The sequence below is a fragment of the Meles meles genome, chromosome 4 (genome assembly GCF_922984935.1).
Source record: "Meles meles chromosome 4, mMelMel3.1 paternal haplotype, whole genome shotgun sequence".
Taxonomy (NCBI): domain Eukaryota; kingdom Metazoa; phylum Chordata; class Mammalia; order Carnivora; family Mustelidae; genus Meles; species Meles meles.
The window spans coordinates 96,889,391-96,906,480 of NC_060069.1; the positions used below are offsets into that span (position 1 = coordinate 96,889,391).

At 44.9% G+C, this 17,090-nt stretch overlaps 1 protein-coding gene across 2 annotated transcripts in view; it reads left to right on the top strand.

The window, feature by feature from the left end:
• Nucleotides 1–6,124: 6,124 nt before the first annotated feature.
• Nucleotides 6,125–17,090, top strand: part of CD80 (CD80 molecule) — a 29,839-nt gene continuing 18,873 nt past the window's right edge. For both annotated transcript variants that reach the window (XM_046003246.1, XM_046003247.1), the window contains exons 1-2: nucleotides 6,125–9,310; nucleotides 10,519–10,825. In XM_046003246.1, the coding sequence (XP_045859202.1) occupies nucleotides 10,726–10,825 (100 nt within the window). In that variant the 5' untranslated portion in view covers nucleotides 6,125–9,310; nucleotides 10,519–10,725. The remainder of the gene's footprint in view (nucleotides 9,311–10,518; nucleotides 10,826–17,090) is intronic.

The window sequence follows — 17,090 nt, forward strand, 5'->3', positions numbered from 1 at the left end:
GAGAAATCGCCAGGGTTAATTCTTTGTTACCATCAAGGATCCTGTTCCTTCCATCTTTCTGCCCTGCTATTCTCACTGTGTTAGCTTTATCCCCAGGCTGACTTCTCTGACAGGTACAAAATCCAGTTACAATTACAGACAATGTCTACTGGGAAAGGCTATGTCTATTCTTTCAAGGATGAAGAAACTGTTAAGAAAGCCTTTCTCTGCACCTCCTCTACTAATCCAATCACTGGCAGGCAAGTTGGATTACGAGTTCCCCTTTGATCAAGGATAGAACATCTTCCCTGAGAGGTGGGGTCTTATACAAAAACCAAGATTTTGTTCATAAAGGAAAGAATGAATGCTGTTCTCCCAAGAAGAACTAATATTTACCTGGCATTTTACTAGTGCTAGGCATCAGTATAGATGCTGGAAATACAGAGGTGTTGAAGATTTAGTTCTCCACCCCCAGTTTTACTGAAGAAGATGTACTACAAGTATTGTATTACTCACCAATCCAGTATTATTTGGTATTTTGAGGCTTTTCCTGAGAAACAAACTTGTGGGACTCAGACCTGACCTCTGAGATGTTTCGTCTGTAAAGTGGAAATAATGGTACTTTTCATAAAAAATTGTTAACAATGTCTTGGAGTGATATTTATATATCTTACAGACATTAAATACCTACAGTGTACCAGGTGTATGCTAGGCCCTGACCCAGGACCCTCTCTCGTGACATGGACCCAGCCATGTAACCTCATTTTACGCTGCTGCCTCATGATATTTTTTAAATGTTTTTTAATAAAATGTTTACCTTGTGGGGCGCCTGGGTGGCTCAGTGGGTTAAAGCCTTTGCCTTCAGTTCAGGTCATGTTCCCAGGGTCCTGGAATTGAGCCCCACATCAGGCTCTCTCCTCGGCAGGGAGCCTGCTTCCCTTCCTCTCTCTCTGCCTGCCTCTCTGCCTACTTGTGATCTCTGTCAAATAAATAAATAAAATCTTTAAAAATGAAACAATAAAATAAAATGTTTACTTTGTTTAATGATAAGAGTAATGCATAATTCCAACAGAAATGTTGGGAAAGCTTCTAAAAATTTCTCCTAAAAAAATAGCCACAAATATTCATGAAGATATATGTTCCTGAATACCCTTTGCAGAATTGTTTCTAATAGTAGAAAGTTGAAAACAATCTCAGTATCTGTTTACATGGGAGTATGCATTTCCTTCTCCTGAATCATGGCATAATTATGGAACTATTCAAAACCATGAGGTAGACATTCAAATCAGTAGAGTTTGGATAAATAATCAAGCTTACATGGAAAGAGCTGAGAGATAATTTTGTTAGGTAAAAAAAAAAAATCCAATTTTAGAATGAAGAATATATATGGTCTTAAGTTAAAAAAAAAGGGCTGTGTGTGTGTGTAAAATGACTGAAAGGGTACACATCAAGTTGTTAATGATTATGATTACTTCTCAAGGGGGTAATGGGAGAGTTTTCCAGGAGTATGGAGAAACTTTCAATCTTTCATAATCAGAATTCTTACATATTATGCATATAAAGAAATTTTAGAAAACAGAAAAAACAGAACCACTCACATTTCATCACTCATACTGTATACAGTCTTTATTTTATGCACTTTTTTTTAAAATTGGGTCATTTTATATACAATTTTATATTCTATTTCTAATACTCTACTATGTACAGTGATACATAATTTATTGCAAATGCTCAGATAAGATAATGTTTCTGGAATAAATTCCCTTTCATATTGATACAAAGAAAATGAGGCCCTGGTTCTGTTGTCCTCCAACCAAAGTAGGTCAAAGCTACTCCATTTGAAGGAAAACAGAAAAAGCATAGATAACTGAAAAACAGGGTATTAAACAAATCTTTGCCACTTCACGGTACTGAATGCATAATACCACATCTAATTAAAGCATGAGAACATACAAAAGAGAGAGAAAGCAAGCTTATGCACCAGCTAACAGGAAATGGTTAATAGGCAGGGCCCCTTGAACTCTCTACCAGACACAAAATAACAGAAAGATTCAAAGGAAAACATACCACGGAAGAGAACTTCAATAAACATCTGTTAAAATGACTTACAGTGGGGGAAAAATCAAGCTGAGGCTTTTTAAAAGAAAACAGCAAAAAACTAGTATAGGAGAATTTGGAAGAGCCCAAGGCAGCTGCTCACATATCCTGGATCATCAATTCAACTCAGAAGACTTAGTAAGCACATCACCTTGGGCAAGGCAGTAATACCCAGATATTTGGTCAAACATTATTCTAGATGTTTCTGTGAAGATATTTTTTTAGATGAGATGGATGCTGAAATCAGTAGATACTAAGGAAACCCAATGATCTTCCATGATATTAGCAGGCCTGACCAATTCAGGTGAAGGCCTCAGTAGGAAAGAAGATGACCACCATGGAAGGAGGAATTCTGCCCTTAGACTGTCCTCAGACAGACTTGATAAAAGAAGTTCTCAACTTTTTATATTTGTGGGCCCTGCTTCTGGGCTCCCAAGGAAGCTATACTTCAACATTTACCAAGTCAAATCAATTCAGCAAGCCCTCAAAGCATGGGCTCTATTTCTGCCCAGAGCACACATTGTACATCTGCTTCATTAAAATCACCACAAAGGTGTCTCCTGAACACAAAAGTCAAGAAAAAGTAAGAGATTTCCCTCCTTCCCATAAGATTAAAATCATACAGCCCTGCTTGTTTTAGAAACTTAAGGTCTGCAGCTTTCTGAAGTGTTCTTTGTCTAACAATCTGTAACTTTTTATGTAAAAATGTACATATCCGGGGCGCCTGGGTGGCTCTGTCGGTTAAGCATCCGCCTTCAGCTCAGGATGTGATCCCAGGGTCCTGGGGTTAAGCCCAGCATCGGGCTCCCTGCTCAGAGGGGAGTCTGCTTCTCCCTCCCCTCCTAGCTCCTGCTCTCTTTCACTCTCTCTCTCTCTCTCTCTCAAATAAATAAATAAAATCTTTTTAAAAATGTACAAAACCCTATGCCAAATGTTTCTTCTCTTCTTTGTGAAGACTGTATCCCAGACAGCTGTCCTAACTTGGGCTCAAATAAAACTCTCTTCCTCTTCTTTTATAGAAATTCTAAAAGGGTCATTCGTTCTGCCTCCACAGAGTTGAGCTGCAGCATCTGCTCCTCCCTGGGTCTCCAGCCTGCTGACCTACTTTGCAGATTTGAACTTGCCAAACTCCGCCATCAGGTGAGTCAGTTCCTTAGAATAAATCTCTGTCTCTCCACGTGTGTATATACTGATTCCGTTTCTTTAGAGAATGCTCACTGATACAGCATATAAAATGTGCCAGGTACATTGCTAGGTGCTCCTTGCTGTTACAGAGATGAAGCAAAAATCACAGTCATAGAGAAGACTTGGTAGAATATGACGACATTAGGCCACGAGAACATGACAAAAGGGAATGTTCAAGATACAAGATCAGCAGATATGAGAGAGATATTGCTAGCTTGGAGTGTTCAGAGAAAGCAGCCAGAGAAAATAACACCTGGGCTGATTTTTGAGGCATAATTAAGATAAAGATAAATTAAAGTTGCCAAAAGCCCAAAAATAACCCAAACAGCACATAAGAGAAACCAAAAAAAAAAAAAAAGGAAAACTGAAAATGCAAGTTTAGGTTGGCGTTTTCTCCGCAAATGATGCACTTTGCTGGGCCCAGAAGAACTAGCTAAATATGCATCTGCAGGATGGTAAAAATGCCAACAAAATATTCATGGAACTATCAAGTGGAAATTGTGGAAGTAATGGGTAGAAATACGACATACCATGGCCAGGAATTATTTGTGTGGATTTTTTCTAAATGAGCCCAAACCCTTATTGAAACATCACTACATTCAGGTTCACACTAAATGTAGAAAATGGATCCAGATATAAGCAGTAACAAGCAATAAGGAAAAGGATGTTAAACGGGTAACTCGGGGAAAAGAGCAATGCAGAGCTGAGATTTTTTTTCACACAGACCAAGTGGTTTTGAGGAACTGGGTAATAATTCTCTATCGCCCTAAAGTGTTTCTGTTCATTTTGAGCTTGTAATAGATATAAACTACACCCCCACCCCCACACCCCTAAATTTCTGTGGATGACTGAACGAGAGAAAATAAGCTTAGAGAAAAGCAGGAGATAGTTCAGTTGTGTTTAGGGAAGAATTTTTTTTCCGGACAAAACTAGAAAGAGCTCCTTTCAAAGAAGCTTGCTGTTTTATTGCTCATCCTTTAAGAAAGGAAGAGATAAACACTGTGTCTGGGAGACTTGAAGGTAGGGACCTGCCCCAGGATCCTTGCCAGTCCCGTTCTAGGATTTAGGTGGGGAATGAAGGGTCACTACAGCCATTGGCTGCCACTCCTCCACCCAAACTGTCCACCAGAGCCGTTAACAAACTTAGAAAAGTCACTCTTTTCAGTTTTCTATTTCATTTTTCTTGTGCCCTGAGAAACAGTAAGGAGCCAACTACCAGGCAGAAGCCGGAAATGATCTTGGTGCTTTCAAAATGGTACAGCGTAGTGCTCGCTTCGGCAGCACATATACAAAATGGTACAGTGTAGTGCTATGAAAGAGAACTTCAATGAATTAAAGGTCGTGGGAATTAAAGATTTAACAGTAGTGTGTTATTTACTGCTTAAACGCACCAAGCTATTTATCTACCCCTAAAGTGGGGTAATCGCCCTCCCTCATGTTCCTCCTCCTTTCTCCTTCTTCGTCTTCCTCCTCCCCCTCTCTTCCCTTCCTCCCCCTGCTCCTCTTTCCTCCTTGTGGGACATTTTTCTGAAAAGTGAAGTGATATTGACGATGTAATATAAACTGAAGGGGAAAACCAAAAGGTCAAAACCAAAGGTCATGGTCACCAGACTTCAAAAAGGGGGACAGGGGAGTCTTGGTTGAAGTCTATTCATAAAATTGAAGAGACATTGCTTAGCTTGAATGGAAAGGGAAATTCACCTCTCAGCATGTCTTCCCAGAAACAGCACCATTTAAAGCAGACCTCTTGCACAGACATTTAGCCGCTATTGAAATGCGAGGAGGAATTTGACTATTTGAAGCCTCTGCAGAGAGCAAGTACCCACGAAGAAGGCAGAATTTGAGAGAGTGAATTGCTTTCACTGTGCTCTCAGACTAAATGCCTCCAGCTTGGGACTGGTTTCTCAGGGCCACTGCCGGGGAGGTTGAGGGACTCCCTAGGGGCCTGACACCAGAAATCTGCCCAAACCAACGGCCATTGTGAAGCCCTCGGTTTCACTCCGTTTACGTTCCCCACCCCAGGCTTCACCACAGGAGCAGTTACTTTCCATTTCCTGGAAGCTGTGTTTCTCTTCACTGAGAGCCTGCAGGTAAGCAGTGAAGTCTGTTACCTCAGGGCTGCAGGACCCGGAGAGTCAGAGACCCATGGCAAAGCCTGGGAGGGGAACTTGGAGAGTCAACTGGGCCGCTGAGCCTCCCTCCCTGTGGGAAATCCCAAGAGGACTGAAAGAAGAGAGAGGCCAAGGCCATCTGGCAGGAAGTATGCAAAAGAAGGGTTCCAAATCTCCTGGTGGATGGATCTCCCAATCCAAGGTTAGGAAATAGTGACGTACAGAAACGAGCCGCTGCTCTGGGGGAGGCGTGGGCTGGGGGGTATCTTCCCCTTCTGCAGACTCCCGACTGACTCCCCTTCAGCTAATTGCTCTGCTCCTTTCTTCTGCTATTCTCGCTTCTTCTGCTTAGGGTCCCTCCACCTTATTTTTATTTCTCCCATTCTACTCATCTTTGCATCCCCCATGGCACAGTTCTGGGCTCACAGTACAAACCCAATACATTTGAGGTGAACTGGCTTGCCGTGCCAGAGGAATGGTGCATACATTAGAAGCAAAGAGAAAGGAAAGAGCAGATGGGGATTAGAAGAGTTAACAAGAGGGGCGCCTGGGTGGCTCAGTGGGTTAAAGCCTCTGCCTTCGGCTCAGGTCATGATCTCAGGGTCCTGGGATCGAGCCCCGCATCTGGTTCTCTGCTCAGCAGGGAGCCTGCTTCCCTTCCTCTCTCTCTGCCTGCCTCTCTGCCTACTTGTGATCTCTGTCTGTCAAATAAATAAATAAAATCTTAAAAAAAAAAAAATCAACGAGTGAAATGTTATCACCAGCCCGTAACAGGCAATCATAATTTAAAAAAAAAAAAAAAAAAAAGAAGAGTTAACGAGAGCTTCTTGAGGAACTGGCATTTCATCTGGTCCTTTCAGGAAAGATGTTAGGATAAGCAAAGAGACAGGGAAAGGCATCTAGAAAGGTAAGGGACCCTCAAGGTTTCCAGGCAGGAGAACAGAGTGCCAAATGCAGGCAGGAGAGGGGCAGTGGACAGGGTTAACTCTGAATGTTCACTTCTCTTCTCCCTTGAAGAATTCCAGTGATTTCCATTTCAGAGAGCCAGAATTTAAAGAGGAAGAGGTGACCACTCTTCACACTGATGACGTTTCTTCCAGCCTGAGCAGACCATGACACCACTTGGGAACACCATGGTCTGAAAGCATAGATCTAACGGCCCATTCTGGGTGCAGGTTATAAGCCTGTTGAAATGAAGCAGGGAAAGGAGCCGAGGAGACTTTCAGCTCCTCCACTGAGAAGCTGAAGGTCACTGCAACTGTAAGGTAGAAGTTGTTACATCCTTCCTCATCATTATTGAAAATGTGCAGCTGACACTCAGACCAAGACACAGATGAATGAAAATGCTCACCAAGCATTTTTTTTTTTTTCCTCACAGAGAAGATGAAAACACATGGCCCCTGTCATAGAAAGTCTTGCCTGCCAGGCTTTATAGAGCTTGAATATTCCAAATCTAAGATAGACAGAGCCGCCACCCACCGAACCCTGCCACAAACTTGTCACTGGGGTGAGGCGAGGTGTCGGTGCTTTCCCAGTCTCTTACTCATATTCTCTTTGCTCTTTCTGGCTGCCTCGGGAGTGATGGTGCCTTTGCCAATAGACAGGAAGTAGAAGAGGCCGCGTTTATTCAGTAAACGCTGCCGCCACTCCTGCCATGCCACTCTACAGAACATCTGCGTCTAATGACACATTTGTACCTCTTCAGAAACGTGGACATGATTTGGGGGTGGGGGCGGGGATGAGACCCTCTTTTGGGTTTAGATTATCTTGATTTAAGAAGGCAGCATTGATTAAAACTCCATTATTTCCAATTGTTTCTTTCTTTGGCACCCTGAAGTTTTTTCACTTTCTAGAACATTCAAATCAGGTCAGAGCCTTTCTCTTCTAATACGGAGAAAAACAAGGTCCTTCCCACTGCAGGTAAGTTTTACAGAAGAATCCTTAAAGAAACTGAAAATCTGGAAAGAGATTCTCTTGAATCTCAGGACCTGCATACCCTTGAAAATCTGCAGGTGCCCTTAGGGGTTTATCTCAGTTTGAAGATGCACCGTAGCCCAAACAGCCACATCCTGTGGGTGGCAGGGAAGCCCAACATCGTGGACGCTATGCCAGGAGGGCCAGGGTGGGAGCGGACTTAGAAGATCACGTCAGAGAAGCCACTACTCACTCTGTGCATAAGATTGTCTCAAATGCACTCAGCAATTCTTTGAGGCCAGGGCGTGAGCTGAGGCTGGAGACCATATTCTCCCCAGCGAAGTCCTGTATCTGTCACACCGCAGGCCTTGTCAGAGCCTAAGCACAATGATGAAGTGGAAAAGCCTTTATTCTTTCCTTTTCTTCCTTCAGGATGATTGTCACTCCTCCCCACCCCAGGGATATCCAGGGGCCTCAAATGTCATCCTTCCCTGTTAGCTTTTAATGTAAAGGGATCTCAGTGCCTTCCTTAATACTGAGAAATATTAGGCTAGATGGCAGCTTACACTGTGATTTTTGCCAGGAAAGGCTACTTTCTAATAGCCTGAAGTCAGTAGTTCAGACACGTCTCTACCATAGTCACAGTGTTTGCCATATTCATGTAACGTATCTGCTGTCATTCCCTTTTTATCCCTGAATTGGCTTACCTTTCTACTTTTACAAATTTAGGTAGAAAACTATTGTATCTCTACCTTAAAAGCATCCCTCCTGTCTTAGTCTAGAGTATCTAGAAAGCAAAGCTGGAAACAAAGGTCTAGTTTATTGGGAATGTAATCTGGCAGTGCAGAATGGGAGGATTGGGACAGGGAAGAAAGAAAAGCCAGTACAAGCATGCTTTGCCATGCTGGCCTCTGCTGCAGGCAGCTAGTACTCGGTCCCATTGGGGCCTTCTGGAAACCCTCATGAAATGTCTCTCAGAACTCCCCATGGAAGCTGTTATCTTCCAACCTCCTCTGGTCAAGAGTGGCTCCATGGGCACTAACTACCCCTATTCCCATGTTGCACGTGTTTAAGTACAGAACTTGCACGGGGTATCCCAGGCCAAAGGAAAAGAGATGCCCCAGGCCAGGAGCAGACTGTAAAAAGTGCAGGCCCAGGCAAGGTGCTGGCAGGTTCTATCTGTGCAAAACCTGTCGATCAGCTGTGCCAGCATGAGTCGCTGTTTACCCACAGACTACTCCAGAATTCTATATAGGCTGGTTGAAAACAGAGGGAGGCTGGGGGTGAAGAGGGTGGTGGTTCTAAAATCTTCTTTACCCTACCCGTTCCTTCTATCATTGTGCTCACCTGAGGTGTTTGGGATCCTGTCCAACATGGCTGCCAGAAGTCCCGTCTGTGAAGATAGTGGGGGTGGAGAGGTGGGAGCGCAGTTAAGGGTGGCCTAGTGAGCCCAGCACTCTCCAGAAAGTGACCACGACATACGAGGTAGACAGTGGCGTGACTATTGAGTAGAGAGAAGTAACTGGGTGCTAAAACAAAACTTGAGACTCAGAAACTAATGGCCCACAAAACTCACAGTCTATCTAATGCCAAAGCCAGTGCCCTCCCCCTCTCTAGCCTCCCACTCACACCAAGGCTGCCCACTAGAGTCTTCTCTCCCCTGAGACTGTCGGTTTTCGCGAGATTGTGAGGGAGGGACTGTGTGGTTTGTCCTGGCCACACCCTCTGAGGAGGTTGCTGACGAAAAGGGATAGCAGGGTAAGCTTCCTCAAATCATAAATAACAACCTACCCATCCCCGGCATTGAGTTACATGCTTCTGGTGAAAGAAAATTAGATTGATCTTCTAGTGAGTAAAGGAAGTTGGAAGGGGATTGCCACCTCTGGTATATCACCCGAAGAAAAGCTGAACAACTTGCCATTATTTTGGAGACAGCAAGAAAAGAACATCTCAGAACTGGGACCTCATTATTTGATTTTTTTTTTTTTAAACACAAGAGAAAAAGAGAACTTGTTCTTCAGCAAGTAAGTACATTTACTATTATCTTAATATGGGATAGCTCGGTAGGAATAGTTGCCGACAACCTGACTGCCCTTTAAATAAATATACCATCACTCCTATCTCCAAGATGCATACTTGCTTCCAAAGGATCCCGCCCATTGGGGTCCCATTCCCATGGAACACTGAGGCTTCCCAGCATGGCTGGTGAGTCGTCAACAGAGTTAGGGCTCATAAAACTCTGATGAAGGAGTGAATCCAAACTAATCCTGATTAAAAGGGAGTGTGGCCAATAAAATAGTCAAATGTGACTGGAAAATGAGCTCTGGGGTGGTTCCCAAACATCTTTTTTTTTTTTTTTTTTAAGATTTTATTTATTATATGAGAGACAGAGATCACAAGTGGGCAGAGGCAGGCAGAGAGAGAAAGGGAAAACAGGCTCCCTGCTGAGCAGAGAGCCCGATTCGGAGTTTGATCCTGGGACCCTGAGATCATGACCTGAGCAGAAGGCAGAGGCTTAACCCACTGAGCCACCCAGGCGCTCCCCAAATGTCTTCTGAGTAGCATTGGACTATGTCTGTGGTGGCAAGCTCTGAAGATCACATTAGAGCACCGCATTCATTTTTAGTTCTAAATTTTGATAAATTTACTGAAAAAAAAATCAGCTTCTTCCCGTGGTAATACATAAGATAAATAAGTAATTTTTGTAGTACATTTTTCCTTTTTACTAACAGATTTTTCTGTTGATTCAGAACCTCTGCCAGTTTAAGACATGTTCTTTGTGTAGGACGTTTAAGAATGAAGACACTTTTTTATGTTAATGTATTGAGAAGGAAGTAGTTTCATAACTTAAGTCTTGCCTTGGACGAAATATGACCTCACTGCCGTTTTGTGTTTCTTGGTATGTTTTGAAGACGATCTGAATTTTGGCCGGCTGATACTGAGGGCCCCTACAGTTCTCTGTGCTTCTACCAAAGTCTTATTGTTCCCATTAAGCAGAACCATTCCATGGGAGAGCTGTGGTTCGTTTTGGGAACATGTACAAGGCATGATCACCTCCTCGGAGTTCCCCCGACCTTTCTTTACCCTTGAGATTGTGTGGTTTAGACATTGCTCAGATTAAAGTTCCCGACTCATTTCAGGCAGGCAATTAGGGAGTTGTATGACCCATGCTTAGGCCAACCTTCCTTCCTGGGTGACCTTATTATGATTATTATTATTTTTTCCTTCTCAGGTTGTGAAAGTAAATCCACAGTCTTTTATATTCAGGAGTTTGGAGACCCAGGGACACCGTACACAGTTTTTCTGCAAGCAACACAGGAGAACTGTCTGTGTGAGGCAGCTGAATTGTCTTCTGCTCCTGCCTGGTGCTAGCTGGGAGGTACCAAGGTCTCACTGAGTTTGAAATTGTTTTCACTCTCTACCCTAAGCTGCAGAAGCCATGGATCACCCAGCGAAGGGGAGAACACCGCCGCTCGAGCACCCATATCTCAAGCTCTTTCAGCTCCTGATGCTAGCTAGTCTTTTTTACTTCTGTTCAGGTAAGGAACTCCTGGGAGCTTGACTGAGTTTGCTGCTTCAGGGTCTAGGAGGTGGGGTTTTCTGTGCCGCCCCCTTCTGTCACCCTGCAAACTGACCTTTAAGGGCTGGATTTGGAGGAAGGGTGCTGTTGAGAAGAGTGGGGCTCAGCCTGCTGAAGAATGGTTCTGACTTTGGTTTTAAAGTCAAAACAAACGATTCTCTTTCTGCTGAAACAGCATACCACCTGGTATCCCCAAAGTAAAGAGGAGGCTTTGGGGCTTCAGCACAGTCTGCCAGTTTGCAAAGACTCCAATGTCAAAGGCCCTTGTCTTAAGAGCTGCTCACTTAAAGTGTGTCTAAACATGCTGTCATCAACCAGAATGTCTAAGTGTAGGGGGGTGGGGAGAGGAAGAGGGACGGGAGAGGAGTTTGAGCACACGGATTACGCGCCTGCTGTGTCAGTAGTTGTGCATTTTCTGTCCTGGGCTGGAAAACTTGCTATTTTACGTGGTTGCTGAACCAAGAGAACCATGACTTAAGTTTCAAAATGTATGCACCAGATACTGTATATAGTTGACAATTCAATGACATTTCCAACAGTTATAATTTTCTTCTAAGAAGCTGGGGGAGCACTCTCTAACGAGTCTTCCGGGGGAACCTAAAGAGTTTAAAAATGTTTAGGAGGAAATTTATACAGGCTTCCTAGAAATGTGTGTGTGTGTGTGCGCGCGCACGTGCGAGGGGCCGGGGGAACCAATGAAAAAGAGAAAGAAAATACAAAATTAAAACCAGGGTTTTAGCAATTATACCAGGGAAATTAGAGGCAAGTGGAAAGAGATGATCTTCAAGCTAAAGAAAAGTGTTTAGGAAAGCGCTTTGTCCTATAGCTACATTCAGATTTTACTGTTGCGGTACCGGGTCAACAAATAAATTCCTGGGCATCTTACGTGTGAACACGTGTTATGCACTCAAAAACTACATCTGGGATTCCTGCCCCCCTGAGAGATTTGAGTGTGTTAGTTGAAGAAGGCACAACTAACCCCCAAGCTAATGCAGAGCAGCAAAGCGCTTGGTCCTGATTCTAAAAGCCTGAGACCTGGGAAAGGTGGGACCAGGGTGTCTGGGGCGGCTGGGCAGGCTTTCTGGCTCTATGGCCAAGGCCGGGTCACTGCCGGAGAATTCTGGGTGGGGCCACAGCGCAGGCAACGGCACAAAAGTAAGGAAGAGTCTGGCGCAAGTGTTCTTTCTTCTGTGTACTCATCTCTTAATTCAACAAATATTGAACATCTCCTCTGTGTAGGATACTTTTGTGGTCCTGGGGACAAGTTGTGAGCAAAATTGGCATGACTTTTGCCTTCATGGACTTTACAGTCAGTAGGAAGAATGTGACAATCCATCAAAGAACCCCTCGAATGAGTGTAGGACGGCAAACCTCTCGGCCAGAGGGGAGAGTGGAAAGAGTGAGCGGGGTGAAGGCAGAAGAGCAGCATGTGAAAGACACAGAGCAGCAAGGAAGTGGAGATGGCGTGTTGGGACAGGCCCAGGCAGGTACCAGACTCCATAAGGTTCGAAGGTCATGGTCAGGAATCTGAATGTTATTTGGAGAGACTGGGAAGCCACAGAAGGGTTTTAAGGAGAGACGTGGTCTGTACCAATCACCCGGGGCCCTTGTCCAAAGCAGTTTCTAGCATAAGGGATTCTCAGGGCAGTGAAAAAACTCCGTATGATACTGGAAGGGTAGACCGATGTCATTTTACCTTTGTGAAAACCCATTGAATGTATAGTGTCAAGAATGATGCCTCTCTGCCTACTTGTGATCTCTGTCAAATAAATAAATAAAATCTTTAAAAAAAAAAAAAAGAATGATGCCTAAAGGAAACGGCAGACTCTGGGTGGTAATGAGGGGTTAATGTAGGTTCCTTGACCGTCACAAACGTACCCTCTGGCATAGGATGTGGATGGTAGAGGAGTCTGTGTGGCTGCAGGGGACGGAGTATATGGGACTGCTCTGTACTTTACATTCATTTTGCTCTGAACCTACAATGCTCTAAAATAAAGTCTGTATATTTTTGGGAAAATACAGTTTTTGCTGAGGTGGGCCAGGGAGGGGCCTAAGATTCTGTGTTTTGAACAAGGACTCAGGTGATGCTGATGCTGTTGGGCAACAGACCTTCGGTTTGGGTGGTAAAGCTCTGAAATGATGTTTTAAAAAAGAAGTGTTGCTAAAGCGTTCAGATGGCTTGTAGGGCTGCCAGAGTGATGGTGTAAAACCTGTCAGGAGGCTGCGTTGGAGAGCTTTGATGAGGAGACTGGAGTCAGGGATGAGAGGATTGGAGAGTGTGTATGATGTAGTATGTGGTGGGGGGGGGCTTGGCTTCAGGGAAAGGGTTTGCCACACACCCTCCTCTCCTGGTCCAGGCCGGGAAGCTGGACTACCACCCATCCCCCCATCCCCGGCCTGCCATTGTTGCCCAGGACAGGGGACCACTTTGTCCTAAGAAGGGAGGGGCTGCCTGAACTCCTCTCCACTCCTGGTTGGGTTCATGGAGGCAAAACGCTAGACTCCTGGACTCCAGAAACTGGCAGTTATAAGGCAGAGGGTCTAACAGGGTAGCTCTCACAGGCGCCGACAGGGGCAGCTTTCTCTCAGAAGGGGGGTATTTTCAGGGAAGCACAGCTCCAAGAGGAGGAGAGAGGCCTTTGGTAGGAGTGGGCCAGGGACACAGAAAAGGTGTTGCCTCTAAGTCTATAGCATGAGGAAGACTGAGCCAGAAGGAAAAGAATGCCCTCAGAGTGCCACAGAGACTCTTTCCGTCGTCACATACTGTCTGAACACTGCCAGCCAAGGGCTCCTATGAGCCACGGTTCTTGCTGAGACAACCCCAATATTCAGTCCCTGAGCTTTTTAAAGATTTAAGTACCATTTGGAAATCCAAAGGGCCAGATTTATACAGAGCGTACAAGCTGGGTCTCAAGAGGAGAGAAAGTCAGGAGGGATGCAAAACTCGGGCGGCAGGTCTCAAATCTGTCAGCTGCTGGAGAGCAGATACTTACCCTCCTTGTGTGCCCAGCACCAAGCCCAAGGCCAACACAAGCCCCAGGGGTGCTGGTTCACCTCACAAAGAGCACTTAGCAATGTCCCAAAGGATCACTGCCTTTGGAAGGATATACACAGACCATTAGCAGTAAATGTCTAGATGGTGGGATTATAGATGACTTTTACCCTTTTCTGTATTTACCATTCTTTCAATAAATTTAATGTGTGTCTCCTTTAGAGTCAGGAAACACCTTTATTGATTTATTTTCAGTATTTTAAAAAATATTTTTATTTATTTGAGAGAGAGAGAGAGAGAGAGCACGTGTGCGTGAGAGAAAGCACAAGTTGTGGGGGGGGGGGCGCGGGAGGGCAGAGGGAGAAGCAGACTCCCCAACTGAGCAGGGAGCCCAATGCAGGGAGATCCCAGGACCCTGAGATCATGACCTGAGCCGAGTCACCCAGGCGTCCCAAGAACACCTTTATTTAAAAAGCAGATTTAAGGGGCACCTGGGTGGCTCAGTCATTAAGCGTCTGCCTTCAGCTCAGGTCATGATTAAGGGGTCCTGGGATGGAGCCCCACATCTGTCTCCCTGCTCAACAGGAAGCTTTTTTCTCCCTCTCCCACTCCCCCGCTTGTGTTCCCTGTCTCACTGTATCTCTCTCTGTCAAATAAATAAAATCTTTAAAAAATATAAATAATAAAAATAAAAGGCACACTTAAGTCCCAGTAAGATAACATATATCATAGCACATGGGGACTTAAGATTTTCTCCCCAGCTCCAGATACCTGGTTCAGTCCAGATGTCAGCCAGTTACCATGGTGATTCTGGCCTGTCCTATGTGTGATTCAACAAATCACGTGCTATGAATGACAGGAACAGCTCCATTCAAGAATCTGTATACTGTTTTACATTTAACTAAGCACTTTTACATCTGGGTATCATACAATCCCCATGATAATTATGTGACGTTTTCGGGGAGAATGTATTATGCCCATTTTTCAGAAATTCCCAAGGAATAATCATAACCTTGTTCAGGGTTATGATTCTAATGTGCAATGGATGGAGGCAGATCTCATCACCTAATGCGTAGCCATGCACTCAGCAAATATTTATTGAGCACCTACTATGGGCAAGTCCCTGTCCTAGATTCTGCAGATATAGCAATGAACTGAACAGATAAATCTCCCGCTCCCGTAGCCTCAAAAGTAATGATTGCCAGAGACAAGCTTGAAGAGAAATAAATTAGGGCAAGGGACTAATGAGCAGCAGGATGGATGGGGGGTCTGGGAGGAGGGTGCTGGTTAGGGAGAGTCGGAGAAGGGGTCTCTGACAAAGGGAGACCAGAGCAGAAACCTGAGGGAAGCAAGGAACCGGGCTATACGATGTCTGGGGAAGCCGCAGGTACCTGGCCTGTGCCAGGGACTGCAGAGGCGTCCCATGTGCTTGACCTCACAGAATCCTCATGCCCACTTTGCTAGGTTTAGTGTTGCTCTGCCCATCTGTAAAATGGTAAAGCAAGGGCAAAGTTCAACGGTTTCAGGCAGTAATGTTCAGAATTCAGGGACCTGACTCTTCCCTCCAAAGCCACTGAGGCAGACAAAACACTTCAGAGACCTCTCAGTTGTCTGCATGCAGCAGGCCCGAGTATGGAAGCCAGGTCCCCGTGGAATTTCCAAATTGCTCAGAAGATTTTTGGTTCCTCTTTTCAGTCTGGTTCTTCTTCAGCATGAGTGTGTGGTGAGAGGATTTCACATAGGAACATTAAGGATCTCATTGATGGTTACTGACCTTTAGAGGGACACCCACACTTCTCCTCAGATGGCTGGACAAAAACTCCTTAAGAGTCATCATTGAAAGTAGCTCGTTTTGGTTTCAGATCCCTCTTTTGCTAATGTCACCACATGTCAAACTCGGTAAGAAATCCTGGACTCTTTTTGGATGGGAACAAATAGATCAAAGGGAAGGATCCTATTTGGAATCCCGGATGAATGAGCTGCTTTCTATCATGGTATCTGTCTGGCCTGTAGCAAGACCAGAGTCCTGAGTCCCTGGCATAATCCCTGGGTGCAATGGAAGGACCAGCGGGTAGAAGCTGGGAGCAAGAGTCGGGAAAGAGAGGAAAGTCTTACAGAAGACTTGCTTTGTAATAGGGACTGTTCCATGTATATCATTTAATGGAATTTAATTTTATAATGATCCTGGGAGGTTGGTATCATACATTTTTTACAGATGAGGAAATGGATTTATTAGCAGGTGGCTGAGCTAGGGCTAGAATCCAAGTCAATAGAAGCCCGTAGGGACACCTGGGTGGCTTAGTGGGTTAAGCCTCTGCCTTCGGCTCAGGTCATGATCCCAGAGTCCTGGGGTTGAGTCCCGCATCGGGCTCTCTGCCCAGTGGGGAGCCTGCTTCCCCCTCTCTCTCTGCCTGCCTCTCTGCCTACTTGTGACCTCTCTCTCTCTCTCACAGTTCATGCTCCTTACACCTATCAGTTTGCTTCTGCTGTATCTTTTTTTTTTTCAGCGTAACAGTATTCATTGTTTTTGCACAACACCCAGTGCTCCATGCAATACGTGCCCTCCCTATTACCCACCACCTGGTTCCCCCAACCTCCCACCCCCCGCCCCTTCAAAACCCTCAGGTTGTTTTTCAGAGTCCATAGTCTCTTATGGTTCGCCTCCCCTTCCAATTTCCCTCAACTTCCTTCTCCTCTCCATCTCCCAATGTCCTCCATGTCATTTGTTATGCTCCACAAATAAGTGAAACCATAGGATACTTGACTCTCTCTACTTGACTTATTTCACTAGCTTCTGCTGTATCTTTTTAAAGAGAACTCAGGTTATTTAGCTATTATACGCTCCCCTCAAGTATATCTTTTCATTTCTTCCCCCTTTTCCAGATCTGTTCCTTAAAGCTGGGGTTGGCAGTGTTCAGCACAATTGCTAAAAGGGGTCCCTTAGATCATTCTGAGTTCCTTCACCCTCCTATGAAGATACCTGCCATCACAAAACTCACTTCCTCACACTGTGTGGGGCCCATATCCAGTCTGATAAAGGCCTGAAGAGTGGCTGTTGAGATAGAGAGGTGCTAGTGCTCGTGATCCTGCTGTCTGAGGAGAGAGAGGGACTGGAGACTTGATCCCTAGATAGCACCCCCTCCCCCCAGGGGAGGCTGTATGGCTCTGGGAGATACAGGGCATCATAGCGCTGGGTGGGGAAGGTGGTGGCGAGTTGTGAAAGAGCTTGGGT